Source organism: Giraffa tippelskirchi, chromosome 1 (assembly GCF_054371585.1).
Source record: "Giraffa tippelskirchi isolate mGirTip1 chromosome 1, T2T-mGirTip1v1.2.pri, whole genome shotgun sequence".
NCBI classification, from domain to species: Eukaryota; Metazoa; Chordata; class Mammalia; order Artiodactyla; family Giraffidae; genus Giraffa; species Giraffa tippelskirchi.
In genome coordinates, this window is record NC_137275.1 from 226,970,991 (window position 1) to 226,996,114 (window position 25,124).

The 25,124-nt window shown below is 47.2% G+C and overlaps 1 protein-coding gene across 1 annotated transcript; it reads right to left on the minus strand.

Moving 5' to 3' along the window:
• Positions 1–468: 468 nt before the first annotated feature.
• Positions 469–23,186, minus strand: LOC145539728 (uncharacterized). Its single transcript, XM_081573786.1, is given in 9 exon segments — positions 469–624; positions 8,353–8,494; positions 9,222–9,301; positions 10,325–10,341; positions 10,985–11,593; positions 13,267–13,466; positions 14,592–14,659; positions 18,323–18,629; positions 23,146–23,186. Coding segments are annotated over 9 exon segments (1,620 nt in total).
• Positions 23,187–25,124: the final 1,938 nt, after the last annotated feature.

A 25,124-nucleotide genomic window follows, 5' to 3' on the forward strand; every position in this document is an offset into this window, starting at 1 on the left:
GGATTGAACCTGGGTCTCCTGCATTGTAAGCAGACAGTTTACCGTCTGAGCCACCAGGGAAGTCCAAGGGCCAGAATGACGAATGACAAACAGAATGGCCCATGACGATGGTTGCCATGGAGCTTCGCTAATTCTGGAAATATTGCCCTATGACCCCAGCATGTGGTTCCACAGTTTATGCTTCAGAAAGACCATGTTGAGATGGGGTGTAAGATTCACCTTGTGGGCAGGGAGATTTGTTAGGGCCTGAAGGAGGGATCAGGCTTGAGCCAAGGTTGTGGCCCTAGAGGGAAATCAGTGTGGGGACTGGCCATAGGCTCTGGAGGGGGAACTGGCAGTCACTGGGGCACAAGCAAGTGGGAGACTGGGAGGCCCTGGGTGTCTGGACTCAACGACCAGGGGAGGTCAGGGCTGCCTCCTGGGTGTGGGAGCAGCGGGATCACAGTCCTCTGTGAGGCCTCTTGGCCCTCAAGGTGAGACGGGGATGCGGTGGCTGGACAGATGCACCTGGTCTGGGAGAGGGTCCAGGCAGGAAATGTCACTGGAATCGTTGCAGGAAAAGGAGAGGCTGGGCCGGGGCATGTGGGTCATAGCAGACTCTACGCGGGTGACTGTGGTGCAGTCCTGGTGGAGTCAACTCAGAGCCAGAAAGGGCTGCCTGTCAGGAGCTCAGCTTCTTTCTCTGTTCCTATGAAACCCCTGTGTCAGAGTCTGAAACCCTCTCAGGAGACTTCTGAGCCCAGTGTTGCATGGTTTCATCAAAGGGCATGTGACCATGCTCAGTCACGTCTGAACCTGGGGACTGTAGCCCGCCAGGCTCCTCTGCCCTTGGAATTTTTCAGGCAAGAATACTGGAGTGGGCTGCCATTTCCTCCTCCAGAGAATCTTCCCAGCCCAGGGATCGAATCCCCTTCTCCTGTGTCTCCTGCATTGTCTCCTTCTTTACCACTGAGCCACCCGGGAAGCCTTTTCATCAAAGGGTCCCTAGGAAAATAGAACCACTGCCGGCCCCGCCCGTGTCCGCACTGGGGATGAGTCCCATCAGGGCCCCGGGGCTCACAGACGACAGGGAGCTCTTGCCCTCAGGACTGGCTCCTCCTCCCAACCAGCTGCTGGTTAGAGGCCCAGGCATCCCCATCCTGGCTCCAGGCTCCAGGGCCTGGCTTCTGGGACAGCTTAGGGGTAAGGAAGACCCTCACACTCCTATACTTGCCTGGGGTCAAAATATCTTAAAATCAGCACCTCGCAGATCATGGAGGGCTGAGTGTTTCCAGCGAGTATGGGGGAACCATGGGGCGTGAGGTTCCTACGTGTGCAGGGCCTTCCCAGTGCAGAGGTCTGTGCGTTTCCCCGGCTAGTCAGCTCCCCACGTCATCCTCCCAGGAAGCCCAGATCCAGGGTCACCAGGGCAGAGGCCCTCTCTCCCTTTATGTGTAGCTGTCAGTCCCACAGTAAGGAACCCGGTGCCCACCATCCGCCATTTCTCTGTGGGCTGCTCTTTTCCAGAGGACATGTTCAGAGGTTTGAGCATTCTCAGCTGCCACACCCTGGAGAGACCTCTGTAAAATCAAGCCCACTGTTTATGAAGCTCCGTTTTGCCTTTAGTCTACAGAGTCTGCTCATTCCCACAGTTGTCAGCGCCTTTTGCCTCATCCCGCACAGTGAGGTTTTTCTATGTAGTTCTATTACAGTCAGATGCGGTGTCCCATTGTGTGTTCCACTCCTACACCCAAAATAACTAAAATCATATAGATTATAATCGACCCCTTGGGCTATACAAATCTGCAGGCTCAGACAAATGCATAGTGACAGGTATCCATTCTAAAGTATCACATGGAATCCTTTAAACCTCCACCCCATGATCTGCTTATTATCTGTGTAGCTTTGCCTCATTCAGGATGTCATAAATGGGGTCACAATGATGTCGGAGATAGCTGGGCTCCAGGTTAGACGCTAGCAACTGGCCTCCTGTTTGCATTTCACGGGGCATGAAGAAGTGGGCTTCAGCTGGATACTCACCACTGTTAGCATTTCCTGAGACAAGAGATAGCTGGACTCCTGTTACGGCATTTACAATCAGCCTCCTGTTTGCCCTCTGAAATGGAAGTAACAATAGAAACAGGGTAAATAGCCAGGGTTTGTCTCTTGGAAACACCTTAAAGTAACAGTCATGGCAATAGTCAAGGTAATAGTCAAGGCAAGGACAAAGAGGGGCAAAACCCTGTGTGAGAAAAGGAGTCAGGAATCGCTGCTCCCCCTCTTTTGGGACAAAGGAGGCACTCCACATGCACAGGAAGGCTCTTTGTGGGTTGAAAGTCTGGGGACAGTGCCAGGCCAGAATGAGTCTGGCTCCTCCCTTCACTTTGAGGTCCATCTTGGCTGGGGGTGTGTGCACACCAAGGGGAGGGTCCCAGCGTAGATCAGGTTGAAAAAGAAACCAGGTAACTGTCTGAAGGAAGACAAAGACCTGGAAGATCCGACCTGTTTGAATGACTTAACCGCCTCTTTACTGCGCTCCTCCTCACCAGGGGGGCTGCCCACACACTTTCTCTCTGGATGTGCGTCTCTGCCTTGCTCTGTCTCAACTAAACAAATGGTTTCTCTCTGTGCTCTCCCACTTGTTGTTGCACTATGTCTATGATAATAAATTTTATACTTGCAGTTACAGTCTCTGCCTCCGGGATAAATGCATTTTTCTCTGGGACAAAGAGTCAAGGGAAAATATCTTCTAGCCTGTAGCCCTTGCTGCGCTGGTGTCCAGGATCCCTGGTTTTCATCCAGGCTGGCTGTGTTCAGTTCTTGGGCAGGGAATTAAGATCCCGCTTCATGCCCTGCTCACTGTCTTACCAAGTCCAAGCTCACTCTGCTCGTCACACAACAGGCCAATGAATCCAAGAGACGAGGTGTTGAGGCAAGGAAGAGACTTTAATTGGGGAGCCAGCTGACTGAGAAGACCACAGGCTAATGCCTCAAAATATCTGTCTTGTCAGGGCCTGGTGGCCAGGCTTTTTTATGGATCAGAAATGGAGGGAGGTGAGGAAACAAAGCAAGAAGACTTTTCAATCCTTGCAGATGTCTCCTAGAAGGGCAAGCCTCATGCAGGGGGATGTGTTAGTCTCACTTTCTTACAGTCCTTCATAGGGGGCTCAGATTATCTCCCAGAGGCAGGCCATTATGTATATTTATTATAATAAAAAAGGGTTAAAGTCATAGAAGCAGATCCAGTGTAAATTTAAAATTAACCCTCCCTGGTTACAACTGCTGCCTCGTTGAGTTCAATAGTGTGTGCATCTTCTTTAGACTGGATTCTTTCACTAACAGTGTATAAGTTGATGGTTTATTCCTTTCTATTGCTAAGCAGTGTTCCATTGCATATGCTTGTAAAGAAAAACAATTTTCCTTCTACCCTTCCAGATTCTTGGTAGAGACTTCCCCTGTAAAAAAGAAAAAACAGATTACCAGGAGAAAAACAGAAGTTTAATAACCTGTATATCTCCTATATGTGTTTTCCTGGCGGCTCCGATGGTAAAGAATCCACCTGCAATGCGGGAGACCTGAGTTTGGTCCCTGGGTTGGGAAGATCCCCTGGAGGAGGGCACAGCAACGCACTCCAGTATTCTTGCCTGGAGAACCCCCCTGGACAGAGGAGAGGAGCCTGGCGGGTTACAGTCCATGGAGTCGCAGAGTCGGACATGACTGAGCGACTAAGCACCTACCTCCTGTATATACAAGAGCTACCCAGAAAAAGTGAGGTACTCCCTGTAATGTCGAAGGCCATTATTTAAAATACTATCTTCAGATAAAAACAATAGGAGAAAGTCCTTGGGGGAGGTTATCATGCGAAACACAGTAAAGAAATGTATGATTGTTTGCAGATTTAAGTCAGGGCTCCACCATTGAAAAGAGCTACTTGAGATTTAATCATCCTTCTATTTCTGGTGCAAAGAGGGATAGCCATTAAATATGGAAATTTTTCTGTGGTAAATGTCCTTCATCTCCATACAGTTTTCTGAGATTCCTTTTTTTTTTTTTTTTTTAATGAGACTGAAATATTCCTTATGCCAGAAAGGCATATTTGGGGGCGGCATGTTCTGTTTGCCTTGACATGGATGTATCCCACTTTGCTTGTGCATTCATCTGTTGAAGGGTATCCTTATTTGTTCAAGTTTTTAGCTATTATGAATAGTGCTGCTGTGCATAATTTCATCCTTGTTTGAATTTGGAGACAGGTTTTCAAAGCAGTTCACTAAATACTGAGCATCCCAAGGTGAGACTTGTTTAGCTTTGGAAAAAACTGCCCAGCTGTCTTACAAAGTGGCTGTACAGGCATCCCACCGTTAGGGGAAGCATACTGACTGAAACCGCCCACACTGCCCAGGCACCATGGTAACCATTTGCGTGAGTTGTTTTATTACTGGAGGTCCTGGTAAGGAACACAGAACTCATGAGCCACCACCAACTGAAAGAGTTTGGGAAAGGTCAAAAGGAGACACCATATGTCCAACCACCTCCCAGAATCCTCTCTGGCATCCATCTTGGCTGAACAGGGTGTGCACTGTTGTAGCCACGCTCTCCGGGAAGCAAACTCACTCAGAAGGACAACACAAATACTGGAGAGCAATTTATTACACTGGTGGGTATAAGGCAGAGTCTCCTCTTAGCCAAGGACCCCGACCAGTTTTTGTGACAACCTTATATACCGTAAATGTACGTGCCCAAACCCACATCCCCAGATTCCTTGAAACTAGTCTGGACAGTGTAAAGGAGAGATATAATCAAGGCTAGCTATGATTTATATGCAGTAAGTCTTAGTTGGATAAACAGGGTAACATATATCAATAGATATTGTACAGATAATTTGTTTTGCTTTGGGGTAAATTAGTACACTCCTTTGGTGACAGGATGTCTTGGTACGAGTCCTGAAGGCCTTTTATCCGGGGGTCGGTTTTCCAATTGATACGTCGACTCCATGGATACTGGGCACATAATTTAGTGTCCATCGGGTGAGCACCCAAGCATATAGTCCAAAGTTCACAGGGGTTTCAAGACAGAGACTGATTTTCAAGACGGAATCTGTTCGGCCTACTTTCCTCCTTCAGCACCACCAGGCAGGACTCTGAGTCAGAATGATTGGCTAAAGACAATCCGGAAACTAATCCCATCACCATAAAACCTGGGTTCCCTTCCCCTACTGCTCTCCATCCAGGCGCCCTTCCCAATAAAATCTCTTTCTTTGTCAGCACGTGTGTCTCCTCGGACAATTCATTTCCAAGTGTTAGACAAGAGCCCAATTTCGGGGCCTGGAAGGGGTCCCCCTTCCTGCAACACCACCAGCAGTGAAGGAGAGCTTCTGTTGTTCCTCACCCTCCAGCAATCGCTACTGTCATATATTCGGAGCACAGCAGTGCTAATAGGTGCGGTGTGTTAACTCCTGATTTTAAATGTTATTCCCTAGTAGTATGATACTTTTGTATAATTTTTGTATGATATTTAGCATCTGCATATCTCCTTTGGCCAGTTGTTTCTGGTTAGATCCTTACCCATTTTTTTTTTTTTTAACTGGGGCTGTTTTAGAGGCCTTTGTCTATTGTAGGTCCAAATCCTTTATTAGATATGTGTTTGCAAATATTTTTCTCCCAGTTTGTGGCTTGTCTTTAGACTTTCTGAATAAGGTCTTTCAGGGGAGAAAACTTTAATTTTATGAAGTCCACATATTTTTTTCTTTTGTATATTGACGTTTTCTGTGTTAAAACTCAAAGCTCATGATCTGCAGACCAAAGCCAAGGTCATGTATATTTTCTTATATATGTATGTAATTTTGATTGTTTTGCATTTTAAATGTCTGTTAATAAATCTGAGTGAATTTCGTGTAAGTTTGACAGTTTGTGTTTACAGTCATTTCATTTCATATGGTTTCCAGTTGATTGTTCTGTAACTATTTTGGAGAAATCATAAGATATTCATCTCTATTTCAGTTTGAATTTCTTATCTGCAGCAGAACTGCACATATCTGCTCCACGGCCCCCTGGAGCCTGCTCCCTCTGAGATCCAGGAAACAGGAGGACCCACCAAACCGAGCCCATCCCTCATCAATGAGGTCAGGCTGCGCGCTGTCTCTTCAGACTGCGTTCTTTCACGGAGTAATATGCACGTGAGATTTAACCATGTCTTTTGAGGTTTGGTGGTTCATGCCTTTCTACTGCTGAGTAATACTCCATCGCATGTGTATGGGAGGAAAAACAATGTTCATTCTGCCCTTCCACAATAAAAGACAAATCACCAGGAGAAAAAACAGAAGCATCCCTCCTCTATGCTTCCCTGGGAGCTTAGTGGTAAAGAATCCGCCTGCAAAACAGGAGAGACGGGTTTGATCCCTGGGTTGTGAAGATCCCCTAGAGAAGGAGTTGGCAACCCACTCCAGTATTCTTGCCTGTGGAATCCCATAGACAGAGGAGCCTGCGGGGCTACAGTCCATGGGATCCCAGAGTTGAACATGACTTAGTGACTAAAACAACAAATGCCTACTGTATACAGGGGAGCTACCAAAGAAAAGTGAGTCACTCCCTGAAATGTCCTAAGCCATCACCTTAAATACCATCTTCAGCTGAAGACAGAAGTAAGACCTTGGGGAATGGGAGAAGCTGGTTATGGAAGGTTATCATGCAAGACACAGTAAAGAAGGATGATTGTTGGTAGATTTAAGGTGGGACCTTTCCATTGATAAGTTACTTGAGTTAATTATCCTTCTATTTCTGGTGCAAACAGGGGCAACCCTTAAATGCAGAGATTTCTCTGTTGTAAATGTCCTTCACAAAAGGCAATTGCTACTTAGTTGACTGAGAGACCTCTTTTTTTTTTTTCCCTTGAAGTCAACGTGAATAATCCTCACACCAGAGAGGCTTATTTTGGGGTGGCCTGCTCTACTTTCCTTCAAGTTTTTAACTATTATGAATAGTGCTGCTGTGCAGAAGTTCATCTTTGTTTGCATTTGGGCATGGATTTTTCAAAGCAGTTTCTTAAATACTGGAAATAGCGATTGTTGGATCCCAAGGTGAGGTTTGTTTAGCTTCGGAGAAAACTGCCCAACTGTGTTACAAAGTGGCTGTGCATGCGTCCCATCAGCAGTGAGGGGGCATTCCTGCTGTTCCTCAGCCTCCAGTAATTGGTATCGTCATATATTTAGAATTTAGCAGTCCTAATAATATGTGATGTGATATCTCATGATTTTAATTTGTAATTCCCTAATGGTGTATGATGTTGAACATGTTTTTGTTTTTGACTATCTGTATATCTTTTTTTGGCTGGTTGTCTGTTCAGATCTTTACTCATTTTTTATGGGGTTGTTCAAGAGGTCTTTGTCTATTTTGAGTCCAAATCCTTCATCAGATGTGAGTTTTGCAAATACTTGTCTCCCAGATTGTGGCTTGTCTTTTGATTTTCTGAATAAGATCTTTAAGAATCAGTTCAGTTCAGTTCATTTCAGCCGCTCAGTCATGTCAGACTCTTTGTGACCCCATGGACTGCAGCACACCAGGCCTCCCTGTCCATCACCAACTCCTGGAGTTTACTCAAACTCATGTCCATTGAGTCAGTGATGCCATCCAACCATCTCATCCTCTGTCATCCCCTTCTCCTCCTGCCTCCAATCTTTCCTAGCATCAGGGTCTTTTCAAATGAGTCACCTCTTTGCATCAGGTGGCCAAAGTGTTGGAGTTTCAGTTTCAGCATCAGTCCTTCCAATAAATATTCAGGACTGATTTCCTTTCAGATGGACTGGTTCGATCGCCTTGAAGACCACGGGACTCTCAAGAGTCTTCTCCAACACCACAGTTCAAAAGCACCAAATCTTCGGCCCTCAGCTTTCTTTATAGTCCAACTCTCACATCCATACATGACTACTGGAAAAACCATAGCCTTGACTAGATGGACCTTTGTTGGCGAAGTAATGTCTCTGCTTTTTAATATGCTGTCTAGGTTGGTCATAACTTTTCTTCTAAGGAGAAAGTGTCTTAATTTCATGGCTGCAGTAGTTGTGCATGGGCTTAGTTGCTCCATGGCAGGCGGGATCTTCCCAGATCAGGGATTGAACCCATATCTCCTGCATTGGTAGGTGGATTTTAACCACTGCACCACCACGGAAGTCATTCCACTCCCTCCTTCCTGCCAACCTCCTACTTAAAAAAAGACTAAAAGCAACCTGTTTAGTAAGTTTTCAGGAGTCTGAGCTCTGAGGTCAGCGTCTGTGGTGTCATTCTCCCAAAGCCTTCAGATACCAGTTGTGCTCATGAATCTGGCAACCAGGGTGGGTCTGGCGGCTGAAGACAGGCTTGGCCTCTGGAGCTCTGCCTTCACCGACTCACGCAGGGTCCCTGAGCCCTGGTAGCCAAGCAGAGCGGTGCGCAGGCGGGGCTGGTACAGCCGTGGGACCACTGCAGTCAGAGTGGATCCTGTGGTGGAGGCAGCTGGCTGTCCTGTCCCCGTGACTGCTGCTGTCCTGTGTGTCCGTGCAGGGCAGTCAAGGTGTCAGGTGAGGCCTGGCCGCTGTCGTGGGGACAGGATGGAACCTCAGACAGCTCACATCCCCACCCCACCCCATTCCATCCCCGCTTCAGGTCGTGGCTTGCGGCTGCTGGCAGCTCCCTGGGCTGGGAGGCTGTGTAACACACCAGCCGCATTGCTCAAGGTCAGCTGAGACCCCAATCTCTGGGGTCACACACCATCCCTGCCACATGCAGGTCGTCCCACTTCTGTGAGGGAGGGCCTGTGCGGGGCTGTGGGTGATGGGGATTTGGGGGTGTTGTGGGCTGGCCCAGGAGCCAGGTTTTTGAGGGGAAGAGAGGGGAGCAGAGGGGAGGGAGAAGCTTTGAATTGCTCAGGCCTGCAGGGGATTCCAGGCCCAGCTCCAGTGGGAGGTGCAGGTGAGAAGCCCCTGCAAGTTTCTGGGTCCCCACCGTATTTCAGTTGAAGCCCTTCTGTCTGCACCATCCCTAACTCTCCCTCCCGTGGCCCCTGCCTAAAGCCACAGAAGATGGGGACTCTATATGGCTTCCCTTCCTGTAGGGAAACCAAGCCACAGACAAACGTGTTCCTTTAAGAAAGCATGAAAGAAACGAGAAAATAATAGTGGGTGGTTATTACTGACACAGTTCTTGTAGAGACGCTTCAGAAGCCTGGCACAGGGAGGGAACTGAGGGTCATTGCCCCAGTCCTGGAGTTTGCACCTTCCGCCCCCCATCCCACGGCCCACTCTCCCCTTGGTGTCTTCTGGTGACCGGGCGAACTTCAGCTTCCTGAACACATCCTGGAATGACCAGGCCAGGGCAGAGGTCATTCACAGAGGGGAGGGTGTGGTCGACTCTTTAGAACGCCATTGCCTCCATTCTGTGCCGGAGCTCCGTTCTGGGTCAAAGCAAGCGTGGCTTCCTGATGCGGTCACTACTTTCATTCACCGGGGGGCCTAGGGGTCCACCTTGTCCCCTCGTGCAGCCTGGTCACCCCTAGGACCCGTGTGTGCGTATCTGCTCTGCTCACAGCACACCCTGGGGTCCATCCGACTTCACTCATAAAAGGGACGTGTAAGGATGAACTATTCCATAGTTAAGAATTTCAAGGTCGTGACAGTGTTGACCAGAGCACGTGGACACAGGTACGAAGCCCGTGCGTAGAGAAGCTGCTGTGTGGGCTTCGAGGACCCTCCGTGTCGGGGTGGGATGGGGGCCGGACAGGGACTTCCTTCACACGGGGCTCCAGGCTTTGTTCTTGGCAGGCGGACGACTGTGGGCACTGCCTGTCTGTGGAGGGGCTCTGGGGCTGCCCAGCTCAGCAGGAACGGCAGTGGTGGGAAGGGAGGGCTCCCTCCCTTAGCACCCCTGACCTCACACCCACTCCTCAGGGCAGCCGAGTGCCTAAACGGCCCCTTCCTCGTCTAGCTCTGAAGACCTGAAAGGTGTGGGGGCTGAAGGGCATGCAGAAAACAAAATTCTGTAAAGCAATTATCCTTCAATTAAAAAATAAGAAAAGCGTAAAGAAAACAACACAAAAAACAGCAAAGGTGGGGCTTGCCTTCTCAGCCAGCCTCTGCCAGATTCTCCCTGTGCTCATGCATCAGACTAAAATGCTGTTGCCTCCACCGTGTGTCACAGATGAGAACAGAGACACAGAGAGGCTGAGCATCTTGCCCCAGGTCGCACAGCTGCTGAGGGTAGGGCTGAGAACTGGACCCCTGTGGTCGAATCTGGAGTCCAGATGCTGTGATGACCCTGAGGGAGCGGCAAAGACCAGATGGCCCAGGCTGAGTGAGGCACACACACATGCACACACATACGTGCATGAGGCCTTCACCTTTGAGGCCACAGAGGTCAGAGGAAACCAGAGGGCAAACCCTAGATTTGCCTGTCTGTCTCAAACCCTAGATTCCTCTCCCTGGACCCAGGAACCGACTGTCCCATGACGTAACTGACTTGGCTCCAGAATTATGCCTTCCCAGGGGTTCAGCTACCACTGGACCCCACTGCTCTCAGTAATAAGTGGGGAATAAGTACATAGTCTGGGCTTCAGATTTGTTTGGAGACAAAATTTATTAGGAGTACAAAAAACCACGAAGGCAATTGGCATGAACATCTCCGGAACACTTAAGAAACCCTCTGCTGTTTATCTATCTCCTCTCCTGTCATAAAAGTGGAAGGTCTATTTAATCAATTAATTCTGTGCTTATCACACTCTTTCTTTAAAATATTTATTTATGTATTTATTTATTCGGCTGCACTGTGTCTTAGTTGCAGCATGTGGGAGCTAGTTCCCCAATCAGGTATTGAACATGGATCTCTGCATTGGAGTCTTGGCCATTAGACCACCTGGGAAGTCTCTCCTCATACTCTTGGCGACAGTAACGGGTCATAGACCTCCTCTGAGGCCCCCTTAGAGCTAAGGCATGGGGTGGCTGCAGTAATCCTAAGATGTGGTTTGTTGGTCATGACTCACTCACACTCCCTGCACACATAGGGCTTCTCCCCTGTGTGTGTCCTCTGGTGTGTGATGAGATGGGACTTCCGACTGAAGCTTCGCCCACACTCCCCACAAACATAGGGCTTCTGCCCTGTGTGTGTCCTCTGGTGTGAGATGAGATTTGACCTATCCTTGGAGACTTGCCCACACTCTCTGTACTTGTCTCTCATAATCCCTGAGACCCCTGCCCCCATGAATTATTTGCCTGTGCCCTCTGGATTCAGTTTCTGGCTTGTGCTGGGCTCTTCTGTCATTCTCTCATGCACCCCAGAATCCCCCACTTGTCCTCTGGGTGAGTAGGAAGAGGCCCTTGAAATCCTCTTCAGCCTTATGCTTTCCAGCAAAGGTTGGGGCCTTTCCTTAGCCTCGTGACCCTCAGGTTTATCACTTGGGCTGTGTGGATCGGAATATTACTGCTGCTGATTTTGATTGCCTGGGCAGGGATCCTCTGCTTGGAGGTGGTCTCTTTTAGATGGTCTCAGGAGGGTTTGAGAGGGGTGATTGCGTTGGACATGTTGGCTGAGGAATTTCTGACTAGAGAAGGCCAGAGAGCAGGAGGCACATGGGTGGATCTTGGGCTTCAGTTCTGCTGAAAGAGAAAGCTTTGGTTAGGTAGCTGGTTTGCCATGGGAAGGCCTGCCCACTAATCATCTTAGTGTTGACAGCACACAATTTGTCTCCCATCAAGTGTGTCTTTACAGTCCACTTTTCCATTCCATTCTTATTCGCTACATCTACAGAAATCCAGGAAGCCTGTGTCAAGGGCCTTTTCTACATATCACCCAGACTAGGGACCTTCCAGCAGCATCAGAGGCAGCGTCTCTCCTGATACAGGTGGATCTGCAGGGACCTTTCCCTGCGTGTAAGTATCTGAAAAGTCATGTCACCGTGGTCATACGTATTTTACCCTACTGAGAGATAAGACTCTTGATGACTTAGGTGGAATCTTCCTGAGCAGCTCCCTGTGAGGGGAAAGGGTCTATTAAGTTAGGGGCGCCTGGCCTGGAGCTCTCTGCATATGGGAGGCAGCACAGGGGGTAGTTAGAGCAGGTGTGAGTAAAGCTGACTTTGCGGCTCCTGGTTCAAAGAGCAGCCTTTGTGCCGATCTCTGCAGGAAGTGGGTTTCAGACTGGATGAGACCGAGTGGCCCAGGTCCCACTGACTACAGGTCTCTGGCTCCTGCTGCCCCAACTGATTCACAAATTGCTCCTCTCTGAGTTTTCCATAAATCAGAAAATAAAGGCATGTCCTTTCTCAAGCCTCAGCAGTATTCATACCTCATTTATTTCATTCAGTCTTAGCTCATTTAACATGCACTAGGAAGTCCTGTTTAAGAACACATCTCCAGCCAGACTCCTCACACCCTCACTCCCGTGCATCTTCAGCCAGCCCACTCTCCCCTCATGTCTGGCAATGAACTGACCTCTGAGGGGACTCCCCGCTGCTGTCTCTTCCCCAAAATGAACCAAAGCATCTTCACAGAACAGGGAACATGCCGCTTGCAGCTGAAAGCCTCACGGTTGTTCTGTGTCACCCAGGAAGACCCCTGGGGCCTGCACGTGGACACGGGCCCTGAGGCTTCCATGTCTGGTCCAGCCTCCTTCCTCGCCCTCTGTGCTTCCTCCTGTGACCTCGGGCATGGCCTCTCGTCCCGGCCCTGGGGCTGCGGCACTGGCTGCTCCCCTGCCTGGAATCGTTTCCCAGGGGTGTTATCTCTGCAGAGACCCTGCCCCACCATCCTGCGCCACACCCCACCCTCTGCTCAGGCTGATCCGAGGCACTTTTCCTGCGCTGTTTTCCTCAGAGCACCAGCCCCTGTCTGGTATGAAGCCCGTGCTGTCCCGGGGCAGTGGTTTTGTCTGTTTCGGTGGGTGGAGCCCTGTCTGGCACAGAGTATGAGCTCACATGACAACAAACTGAAACAGTGGCTGAATGCAAATCACTGTACACGTGTCGCTTAGAAATGGGAGGAAATGAGGGAGAAACAGGGAGAGGTGAGAGGGCAGGTAGGTGCTGGGAAACTTGCTGTTTGCTTCTGAGCCTTTCAGCAGAAGGTGATGTGACATAGTTTTTGCACAAAATTTTGAAAATTTGAAGTAACATTTTTAATATAAAAATCTTTCCTAACAGTCATATGAAATGAATCAAATTCTGAGGCATTTTAATGACGACTTGACTGACTTTAGACTGGATTGTACTCTACTTCGGAATTGGACCAGGGAGGCTCCCCAGGATGGGCTGGGGTGCTGGAAGAGGGGTTGCGCTCATCTCTCCCGGCTGCGAGCTCGCACTTCCCCCTGCTGTCCCGCTTGATGCCGAGGTCCTGGCCATACTCGTCCCCGTACCAGACCAACAGCTCCCAGCCCAGCCTGACCACCTGGCAGGTTCGGTAGAAGATCTGCCCGTGATACTGGAAGGGTACCAGGTTCTGCTCCTAGTCGTCCCGGGCACAGTTCACATACCTGGGGTCGAGGCCAGGAGACGGAAAGAAACCTCAGGTGATGAGTGCCCTCCACTGTCGGACCATGCCCAGCTCCTTGCCTTCAGGCTCTGAGGCTGCCGTGGTTCCCACCGCCCCTCATGGGGACCTTCTGTTCACACCTTCGACCAGGCCGTGTGAACTCTTATTTCCAGATCCTGTTTCCAGTCCTCTTCCTGGCTCGAATGCTTTTCTCTCCTTACTTAATTAGTCATTTTCCAGAGCCCAGTTCTAGACTCATCTCCACCTGGACTGTCCACGAGGCTGGTGACCTCCAGCTCCCCTAAACTCTAAATTAAGTTCTCTTTCATTCCACAGGACTTGGTGCTCCTTGGCTAGCACACACCCCTCAGCACTCACCCCAGCCTGCCTTCTCTCCCGAGGCTTTTCTTCAATCTCCCCACGTGTATCCAGGGTCCTACTCACTTGCCCACCCCGTCCCATGGAAACTTGGAGCGTGCTCTGACATAGCTTGAGACCCAGAACAGTAATAGTTTATTTACTTTCTGCCTGCCCTGGTGAAAGGAGAGGCCTTCAGAGAATGGCCATGCTCACAGCCATCCTGCCCCCCATTCCTTCCCACACCTCAGGGCTCACTTCTCACTGGAACCGAGCCTGGGGAAGTTGTTGCCCACATGGACTCAAGGTCTCCTGTGTTAGGTTATCCTGGCGCTGTGCAGTTATTCAAAGATAGAAAAATTAAGGTTACTGTTCCTAAAATCAATTGGCTAATGTCTGTCTGCAGTATGTTCTCCAAAAGGACATGGTTTGTGTGATCTACTTCAGTAATGAAGTTCGCTGACTAAACTGAAACATTAAGTGCTTGGTAAGTGTCAATTAAGTGAGTTAAAGTGTCCCTGGTGAATCTAGACTCCTCAAGTTGTTTTCAAGTCCCCCAGTTTTGTTCAGCATATAGCCTTGTATTTTGAGGGCACATGCTATATTTTTATTTCGTTCTTTCTAATGTCTTTTGAAATGAAAAAGCATGATATGGAGGGAAAAGAGGAAAGAAGATGTGAAAGCTATTGAGGGAGACAGGTTGAGAAGGAAAGGGGTGTGGGCTTGAGGGAAGAGCAACATCTACAAACTGCAGACTCACTGCACTCACCTCATCCAGTTGGCCAAAGACGTGTCCTTTCTATCCACATACTCACAGCAGTTTCTCCCTTTGGTGATCTGAGTGTCAGAAAAAGAGTTACAATCTTTCTTCTCGCTTTTATTTATTTATTTATTTTTTGGTAGGAAGCAATAGAAGAACTATTTCTCTATGCTGTCATTGGTGCTCTTCAGCCTGCATGGATTCAGCTGCTTTCATCAAGAGCCTCTTTAGTTCTTCTTTCCTTTCTGCCATAAGGGTGGTGTCATCTGCATATCTGAGGTTATTGATATTTCTCCCAGCAATCTTGATTCCAGCTTGTGCTTCATCCAGCCCAGTGTTTCTCAGGATGTACTCTGCATATAAGTTAAATAAGCAGGGTGACAATATACAGCCTTGACATATTCCTTTTCCTATTTGGAACCAGTCTGTTGTTCCATGTCCAGTTCTAACTGTTGCTTCCTGACCTGCATACAGATTTCTCAAGAGGCAGGTCAAGTGGTGTGGTATTCCCATCTCTTTCAGAATTTTCCACAGTTTTTTGTGATCCATACAGTCAAAGGCTTTGGCATAGTCAATAAAGCAGAAATAGATGTTTTTCTGGAACTCTCTTGCTTTTTCCTTGATCCAGCAGATGTTGGCAATTTGATCTCTAGTTCCTCTGCCTTTTCTAAATCCAGCTTGAACATCTGGAAGTTCACAGTTCACTATTATTGAAGCCTGGCTTGGAGAATTTTGAGCATTACTTTACTAGCGTGTGAGATGAGTGCAATTGTGCAGCAGTTTGAACATTCTTTGTCATTGCCTTTATTTGGGACTGGAATGAAAACTGACTTAACAACCTAGATGTTTTCAATTGCATATGCTAAAAGAACCAGCTTTACAGTTTCCAAGAAAAAAAGTTTCATTTTAACCAATTTTCTCTGAATTCCAAGGAATATCATGGCCATCCTGCATCAAAAAGTCATCTTTCCTTTATGTAGTCATAGTTTGATGCCTAAATTATGGACCCAATGGTGCTCAAATTGACTCTGATATCAGGGGCAGATCAGCTGATGAAAAGCTTGGATGGTCCCTCTGGAGGGAAGTGAGACCTTGGTCCCATCAGAAGAATCTGAGGGCTACATGTACCATAATCTTAAATAATGCTTATTTACTTTACTGAAGTAAAAAAAAGATTATAAAAACAAATATAAATCACTGAAAGGTAAAGAAATTCATAATCTGTGATCGAAAGCTGCATTCTAAGAAAACTGTTCTCTTAACCTAGAGACTAGACTAAATTCCAGTCTGCTACCAGCTTACCAGATAACAAAAAATATTGTTTACGGGTAAGCTTAGAAAAGTCTTTTCCATATATCTTGAAGTAGCAGTATTTTTGCAAAGGCATCAGTGTGAAACCATAGAAGGCATGTTTAAAACCTGATTAAGTTGAAATTGACAAAGTAATCTGGTCATTGCTGTGACTTGAAACACTTTAATATGATAACTAGAATTATAACTGACAGCATTTTACCAGAACATATCAGATTTTCATGAATGTCACATAATTTCTAGGATATCTATATTAGTATCATCAACCATACAATATAACTTGAGAAGATTCATCACTCCTCTGACAACACTTCCCATGCAGTTTAACAGGCCAAATGAACTCAGGTTGTTTAATATCTCTCTTTGGGAGGTCTCAGAGGCCCTCTGAAGCATCCCAAAGTTAGCTAGAAGTCAATTATTTAAGAAAGTTTGTTCATAAATATCAAAAGGGTTTATAACAGGTAGGATCACATAAGTCACTGTGAAACAATACTTATCCACTTAGGCAAAGTTAACAAAAGATTTCAAAGGTAAACCTAGAACAGATCACTTAAGAGGTAAAGAAACTTAAAATCCATTAGCAAAGGCAGTTCAATATCTCAAGAAAACTTGTACTAGGCACAAAACTCTTTTCTGGGGGTCCACTTTCCATAAAACCTCCTTATCCCTTTCTGTACCCATTCCTTTGCTCCTCCTATTCTGAAACTGCCACCTATAAGTCAGAACTACTTTTTCCTTCATAAAATGTGATTTCATTCCTCACACAACAAGACATACATTTTCCTTAAGCAACCAAGAACTGACTTTTTTATTGGCATTCTATAGATTGGTGAACATACGTATCAGTGATATTATCTAAAAAAATTTTTTTTGCTTTCTTATATTGAACATCTCAGGATGGCACCAGACACTATTCATGGATAGTCAAACATCTCTTTAGTTTCTGTGTAAGAGGAAGGTCCTGTCAAATAGTGAATGTTTCAGAACCTTAATTTATTTGCAAATGATCTAGCTATTCAATACACTGTCATCACTTAGTTTAGCACAACGATAGAAATTCAGGTAACCAAAATCTGGAGAAACTGTTGTAAATTCAGTTCAGTTCATTTGCTCAGTCGTGTCTGACTCTTTGTGACCACGTGGACTGCAGGATGCCAGGCTTCCCTGTCCATCACCAACTCCTCGGGCTTGCTCAAACTCATATCCATCGAGTCAGTGATGCCATCCAATCACCTTATCCTCTGTCGTCCCCTTCTCCTCTGCCTTCAATCGAGACTATTATAGACAGATATTTTAAAGTATAAGTATTTTTAATAGTTTATCTAAAAGCTCATATCGCATTTACATTTTTTAGGAGTTTTTTTTTTGTTTGTTTGTTTTTAGAGGTGCTTTCTTTGTTGACAAGCTTGTAACAGATATAACAATATAGCAGTATTTAACTTATAATAAACTTGCTGCTAAGCTGCTAAGTCACTTCAGTCGTGTCCGACTCTGTGCGACCCCACAGACGGCAGCCCACCAGGCTCCCCCGTCCCTGGGATTCTCCAGGCAAGAACACTGGAGTGGGTTGCCATTTCCTTCTCCAATGCATGAAAATGAAAAGTGAAAGTGAAGTCGCTCAGTCATGTCCGACCCTTAGCGAACCCATGGACTGCAGCCTACCAGGCTCCTCTGTCCATAGGATTTTCCAGGCAAGAGTACTGGAGTGGGTTGCCATTTCCTTCTCCGATAATAAACTTAGGCACTATAAAAATTTTATGCTTAAAGTTAATGACTCAGACGTGTCTATATTAGAGTAGCAAAAAAAAAAAAATACTAGATATTTAATATTGACTATTTCCCAGTTCACGTGAATCTAAAATTCATTTAGGTCATTTTTTTCTTGTATTTAGAACTGTTTGGTTTGTAAAGGCTTCATTTTCTTTAGATTGTTTAAATAGGAACTCATTTACAACTTCAGCAATATTATCAAAAAACAGAAGACTCACACTGAGACATACATAAAACCACACAGACAGACAGACAGAGATCTTCTAGTTTTCCGCCCAAGATTTAAAATATCTCTTTGACCTTCTTTTTTGGGGGGGGGGGGGGCTTGAAGTTCTCATTTGCCGAAGGCTGAGTTCTCAGGCAAAGTGGGCAGTATTTTTCAAGGAAAGGATTAACTTCAAGCTTTGCCCTAGGCAGGGCTTTTTTAACAAGCTAATTGTTCTTAATTGCATATGCAAAAGAACCAGCTTTACAATTTCCAAGAAATTTTTTTTTATTTTAACCAATTTTCTCTGGTTCTATAGAATATCATGGCCATCCTAGGTCAGGTCATCGTTCCTTCCTGTAGTCATAGTTTTATCCCTGAATTATAGACAGATCAGCGGATAGAAAGCTCGGGTTGTCTCGGTGGGGTGGATTTGCTCGCTGATGGATTTCACCTGGCGGCAGTAGCGAGGCCCGCGGGCCTCTCCTGGGAGCGGGCGTTTGGGCGGAGCACACCTGGCCGCGTCGGGGGCGGAGCGCGCCTCCTCCGAGCTCCTAGGCTGTGTGTCTCGGGTCTCAGGGGTCTCCGTTGCGGCTGGGAACGCCCATTTCGTGGGCTCCTGGGTCCCCGTCGATCGGCATCCAGTGAGCGGAGCGGAGGGGTGCGGACCACAGGTAAGGGAACTGGGGCTCTGGCGCGGGGCGGAGTAGGGAACCACGTATTCCGCCCTGTCTGTTGGCACAGTCTTGGAGCCCCCTAACCTGGCGGTGGCAGAAAGGCCTCGCCAATGGGGTCAAAGCCTTTACCACTTTACCCCGTCGCCTAAAGCTCAGACCCACGTGGTTTTCCCAAGCAGCCTAGTGCCTGCAGCGAGGTCCCCAGGAAGTCCAAGGGATTTATCCTGCCTGGTGATTTCACCTGCTGGGACTCCACAACCCTTCCGCTGGCCGGCTGGCCCAGCCCTGCTTCCGGCAGTTTGCAGCCCAGCGGGCCCTTGACCACCTTCTGGGATGGGAAAGGGAGGGGTCCACGAATTGCACCCTAGAAACTTAGTAGGGTGCATGGATTTAAAAGCCTGGCGGCCACCCAGGCGGAAAAGAAGGGAGGAGGGCACCTGGCTGCCCTTTCATGGTGGCATCTGTGGCTGTCCTGCTGAGAGGGGGGCCTTTCCATGGGGACCCTGTGCAATAAGTGTGGTGTTTTGGAACTGAATAATTAGAACGTGTAAAATTTTTAAATTATGTGGTGCTTTAATTAAAAAAACACAAAAGCTCCAAGTTTTTTGCAAATTGAGGTCTAAAAATTCAAGGCCTATTTTCCTTCCACTGTGGCATTCTATGAAGAAATGTGCGTGTTTTTCAGAAAAGAGTCAGAAAAGTGAGGGGAACAGAAAACCCAGAGGTGCCCCTGTAGTTTGGTGAAGGCCTTAGGAGGTCACTCATAAATGCTGCTGGCTGTCAGGAGGCAGTCTCTTCCTGTGGCTGATGGGCACAGAGCTCTGAAGGCTTGTCCTTTGCATGGATGTTCTTGTTTATGGAAATCTAGCTCGGAGCCATCTCCTGATATGTAAGAATTTCCCAGACTAGACCCCTAGGCAAATCCCGCAGGGCCAGGGACTCCTTCCTTTATTTTATTTGTCTGTTTGAAAAGCAGCAATGCCATATTTTTCTGTAAATCTGGTCTATCATCCCGGCCTTGGAGTAATATTTCCCATCCCTTTCAATAGGCTTGGGTTCCAGGAATGAATTATAGTCAGTTCTCCATGATTTTACAGATGAGGAAACTGAGACCCAGAGAGGGCGGAGGACGGTCCAAGGGAGAATGTGATATCCTTCCTGGAACCCTGGCTCCGGGGTTTGTAATGAGCCTCCTCCCCAGCATGTGTCAAGTGCCGTCCGTTTCCCGTGCGCTCTGTTTCTATTTCTGTTCCCTGGTGGCTCAGTTGGTAAAGAGTCTGCCTGCAATGCGGAGACCCGGGTTCAATCCCTGGGTCGGGAAGATCTCCTGGAGAAGGAAATGACAGCCCACTCCAGTATTCCTGGCTGAAGAATTCAATGGACTGAGGAGTCTTGTGGGCTACAGTCCATAGGGTCACAAAGGGTTGGCTGAGTGAGCGAACACTTGTTTCTATTATTATTTCATCAGCGCCACCTCAGATCATCAGGCATCAGATCCTAGAGGTTGGGGGCCCCTGCTTTAGTTCCCTCTTTCGTCTTCTACATAGCTCCAGCCTGCTTCCTCCTCCTCTTCTTCCTGGAGAACTGCCTGCTGGGCTTCTCTGAATGTGACTAGGAGTCTCCTTCCCTCACTTCCTTTTCTCTGAGCCTCCTCTCGTCTCCTAGCTGGGTTTCCCTGATCTCCATTCAGGCACTTTTGCCCCAGGTGGTGCTAGTGGCAAAGAACCTACCTGCCAATGCAGGAATTCGATCCCTGGTTTGGGAAGATCCCCTGGAGGAGAGCACGACAACCCACTCCAGTATCCTTGCCTGGAAAATTCCCCTGGACAGAGGAGCCTGGCGGGCTCTGACAGTCAGACATGACTGAAGTGACTTAGCACAGCACACCGGAGGCCCTTTGAACTGCAGACTCATGTGATTGTTTTGGCTCCTTGGAGTCCCTTGTCACTTCACGTGTATGTTAGGGTCAGCTTGTGTATTGCTTCCTAAAGGCCTCGAGAGGGTAACAGGCAGGAAGGCCAAGGGTGTCCAGACAGAGGGAACAGGCTGCAAGTGTCAGACGTTTTTATCTCTCTCTTAAGAGGCAGGAGGAAACAAACTAGTGTTACATTTTTTCCCCTTCTTGATACAAATTTAAAAGGAGGTTTCTCTTAAAAACCTGTGTTGCCATGACGACTCCTGGCTCCACCTGAACTTAACTTTTCTCAAACCTTGAGCTAAGCAATGCATTTTTCTTATGGAAATGTTTGTCTTAAGCTATGTTAATGTGCTATGTGTTTACCCTAGACTCTGTCTTCAAGTTGGTTCCTCCTAAAGGCTCAGAACTGACTTGACAAACCAGTATGTTTTACTCATACCTTGTTCTCCTAATCTACGTTAATGAAACTATATATTTGCTTGGAAATCTGCCTTTCTTCAAGATTCATGTCAATCATTTTATGGCCCGGGATGACTCACCTGCTGCCAATGTTATGTCATGCATGTTGTGGGTGAGGGGCCTGGTGCCGGTTTCTGAGACATTGTCTTTATTTAATTAGCAGACTGCTAGTGGTCGTATAACATCTTGCTAAAGACTAGCAAGGGGTACTCTTTCTGCCTCCTTCTGATGTCTATGTCAGCAGCTTTCTCTATCTCTTTTATACTTTAATAAAACTTTATGACACAAAAGCTCTGAGCAATCAAGCTTCGTCACTGGCCTTGGATTGTATAATTTCCAGTGTGCCTGTCTTGTCATCCTCATTACATCCGTGGCAAAGTATTTTATTAATGCTGATATTATAGAAAGGGAATTGTTTTTTTAAATTCCTTTTCAGATTGTTATTGGCTAGTGTATACAGATAGAACTGTGTAATCATTCATTTTTATCAGTTTGGACAGCTTGATAGTTGTCTTAACGTTCTTTACTTTCTCATAATTTAAGATTACCCTGGCTTATATATTTACTGTCTCACCCCTAGTCTCAGTCATTTCTTCAAAGAACTTCTGTCCTTTTTTTTTTTTTAACATTAAATTATTTTTGACTATTCTGGGTCTGTGTTGCTAGATGTCTAGTTGTAGTGAGCAGAGGCTACCCTCTAGTTGCCGTCCCATGACTTCACATTGCAGTGCTTTCTCTGGTTGCAGAACTTGGGCTCTGGAGCATGCGAGCTTCAATAATTGTACGGGGGCTTAGTTGCCCCTGGCCATGTGGAATCTTCTAGGACCAGGGATTGAACCCGTGTTCCCTGCATTGGTAGGCAGATTCTTTACCACCGGGCCACCAGGGACGTTTCCTGTTCCTTTTTATTAGAGGATGATATTTAAAACATACATGTAGGAGCTAAATATGCTTGGCTGACAATACATGGAAATATATACATGTATTCCAGCTTACCTTTGAACATATTCAGTTAAAGGTAATTTGTGATGATGTCTCCAACTTGATCCACCATGACGTGGATATTGTAACCTTTCCTTTTGTGTATCTGTAACGTCACATTCCAATGGTAAGATACCTGGCTTCCACCACTTGTCATGTATAGAATTCAGTGCTTGTCCCATGGGGTTACTGAAAAAACTGTCAGACTGTCTTCCAAAGGGGGCTGTGCATGCATCCCACCAGTGTCTTGAGTATGTTTTTGTATGATAGTTTACAATCAGTATACCCTCAGTGGCCAGGTGTCTATGTCAGTCTTTGCCAGTTATGAATGGGCTTGTTTGCTCTAGTGTTCTTGGACAATTTGAGTACAGATTCTTTGTCAGATATGCATTTTTTAGGAAAACGATGTTATTTATTTTTGGCTGTGTTGGGTCTTTGTGTGTGGGCTTTTCTCTAGTTTTGGTGAGCATGGGCTATAACTAGTGGTGTGCGAGCTCCTCACTGCAGTGGCTCCTCTTATTGTGGGGTACAGGCTCACGGGCTTCAGTAGTTGCAGTATGTGAGCTCGGCGTTGTGGCTTCCAGAATCTAGAGCACAGGCTCAGCAGTTGTGGCACACGGGGTTAGTTGCTCTATAGCATGTGGGATCTTCCCACACCAGGGATCACACCTGCATCTCCAGCACTGGCAGGCGGATTCTTGACCACGGAGCCACCAGGGCATATTTTAGATTCTAGCTTTCCACACGTGTATCTGGTGAAAGAGGCCAGGATCAAGAGGCCTGGCAGCTGGGAGTCCTCAGGCACAGTTCTGGCTGTGCTATCAAAAGCTCTGGGCCCTTTGGCGAGCGCCTCAACTTTCCTGGGACTGTTTCCTCCCCTCAGAAATGCCCTGCTGTTGGACTGTAGCCCACCAAGCTCCTCTGTCCCTGGGATTTGTGAGGCCGGAATACTGGAGGGGGTGCCATTTCCTTCTCCACAAGACAGCATTTTGAAGATATTTTCTCCTGGGTATTGGTTTTGATGAAGGAAAGGGGATCCCTTCCGGGGCTTGAGAGTGGGTTCTTGTCTGACACTTGGAAGTGAGTTGTCCGAGGACGGAGCGCTGTCCAAGCGAGAGGCTTGATTGGGAAGGGCTGCCGGGGCGGAGGGCGAGAGGGCGAGGGAAACGGAGAGAACTCTGCCATGCGGCTCACAGTCTCAGGTTTTATGGTCATTGGGTTAGTGTCTGGTTTGTCTCTTACCCGTCATTCTGAATTGGGATCCTTCCTGGGGGCACACGCATCCCTCAGCTGAGAAGGATTCCAGCGAGGAGGATCCTGGGAGGTTGGTAGGACCTCTGGACTGGAGTCCCCCATCTCCTTTTGACCTCTCCAGAGTCCTGGTTGGTGGTAGCTGGTTAGTTCCTGGCTCCTTACCAGGACCTCCTGTTGTAAGACGACTCCTGCAAGTGTTTTCTCTTCTCTGGGGCCTGGCAAGGGCGGGTGGTCAGTGGTTCGTTTAACAGTTTGTCTTTTGGTTCTCTCGAGTAAGGTCCTTCACAGAGTAAATGTATAAAATTGTAAAAGTCAATGTTGTAAGTAATTTATGTTAATAATTTGGTAAGTTGGCTTTTTTGTTGTGTGTTAGAACTCATCACCAGAACAAAGGTCATGTAGGTCTTTTGTTGTTTTCTAAAATTTTTATAGTTTTTAAAATTGAATTACAGTGTTGCAAAGTTTGTGTATATGTTCATTTCATTCCATATGTTTTTTTTTTAACGGTTATTTATTTTTATTGATTGATCGTTGTTTTACTATATTGGTTTGATTTGTCATACATCGACATGAATTAACCATAGGTGTACGTGTGTCCCCTCGCTCTTGAATCTCCCTCCCACGTCCCATGCATTCCCACCTCTCTAGGTTATTACGGAGCCCCAGTTTGAGTTCCCCGAGTCATACAGCAAATTCCCATTGGTTGTCTATTTACAAATGTTGGTGCACGGGCATCCATGCTGCTCTCTCCATTCATCTCACCCTCTCCTTCTTGTTCCCCACCCTTGTCCATCAGTCTGTTCTCTATGTCTGTATCTCCATTGCTGCCATGTGAACAGACTCATCAGTGCCATCCTTCTAGATTCCATGTTTTTCTCTTTCTGACTGCCTTGCCTGTTTAATACGCTCTAGGTTCATCCACTTCATTAGAATTGACTCAAATGTGTTCCTTTTTACGGCTGCATTCCATATAGTCTCTAATTGTTCCTTAGCCATGTTTTGAGGAGGGTCATGGAGCTATTCTGCTCCATTTCAGTTTGGGCTTCCAGTCTGAGTGCTCAGAGCAGAGCTGCTTCTGGGTGAGCCCTCTGGGCTCTGTGAGCGCGGGGCTGCCCTCTCTTCTCTGGCGGCCCGCAGGGGGGCCCCAAACGCCCCTCTGACCCGCGGGCACAGGACGCCTTGCCTTCAGACTCGGATTGGTGACCAACTGGCGGGAGCTTTGTCTCCTCAGGGGCGTCAGGGCTAAGGCTTCTGGATAACGGGGCTGAGCCCAGGCTGAGAGGAGTGGGGTTGCCTCAGTGCCCGCCAGCACGGACGCACTGCAAGAGGGAAAAATGAGGATGAAGTAGACGTTTCCTGTGTCCAGCTGAGCGCTGACCGGAGGTCCATCTCAGAGGACTCAGGGGGGAAAGAGCTCCATGTGCAAAATGGTGGGTTTTTAGTTAGATTTTTGTTAGATGATCTAGAGGATGACCAGTGATGTTCTTCAGTGTAGGTGGCCAGTTTTCCTGTCACTGTCTCTCGAGAAGACTGTCCTTTCCTCTTGCTCGTTCCTGGTTTGATTTTCATGAACTGACCACATGCATGGGGGTTCGCTCCTGGTCTCTCTGTTCTTTCCTCGAGTCCGTGTGTCTGTGTTCGTGCCAGTTCCTCACTGTGGTGGTTACTACAGCTCTGTGATGTAGTTTGAAGTTGGAGAGGAAGATGCCTCTAGCTGTGTGCTTTTTTCTCAGTCTTGTTGGCTGTTTAAAGTCCTGTTCAATATTAGCAGGCTAATATTAGGCATATTTCTATTTCTGTGAAAAATGCCATTGAATATTATTTTGTGATTGCAGTCAGTGTATTTGTTGATGGCTTTGGCTGGAATGGACACATTAATTCCTCATTGTTCCAGTGCATGAGCGTGGAAGAGTTTTCTGTGTATTTATGTTTTCTTGGTTTCTTTATCAGTGCTTTCTAGTTTTCTG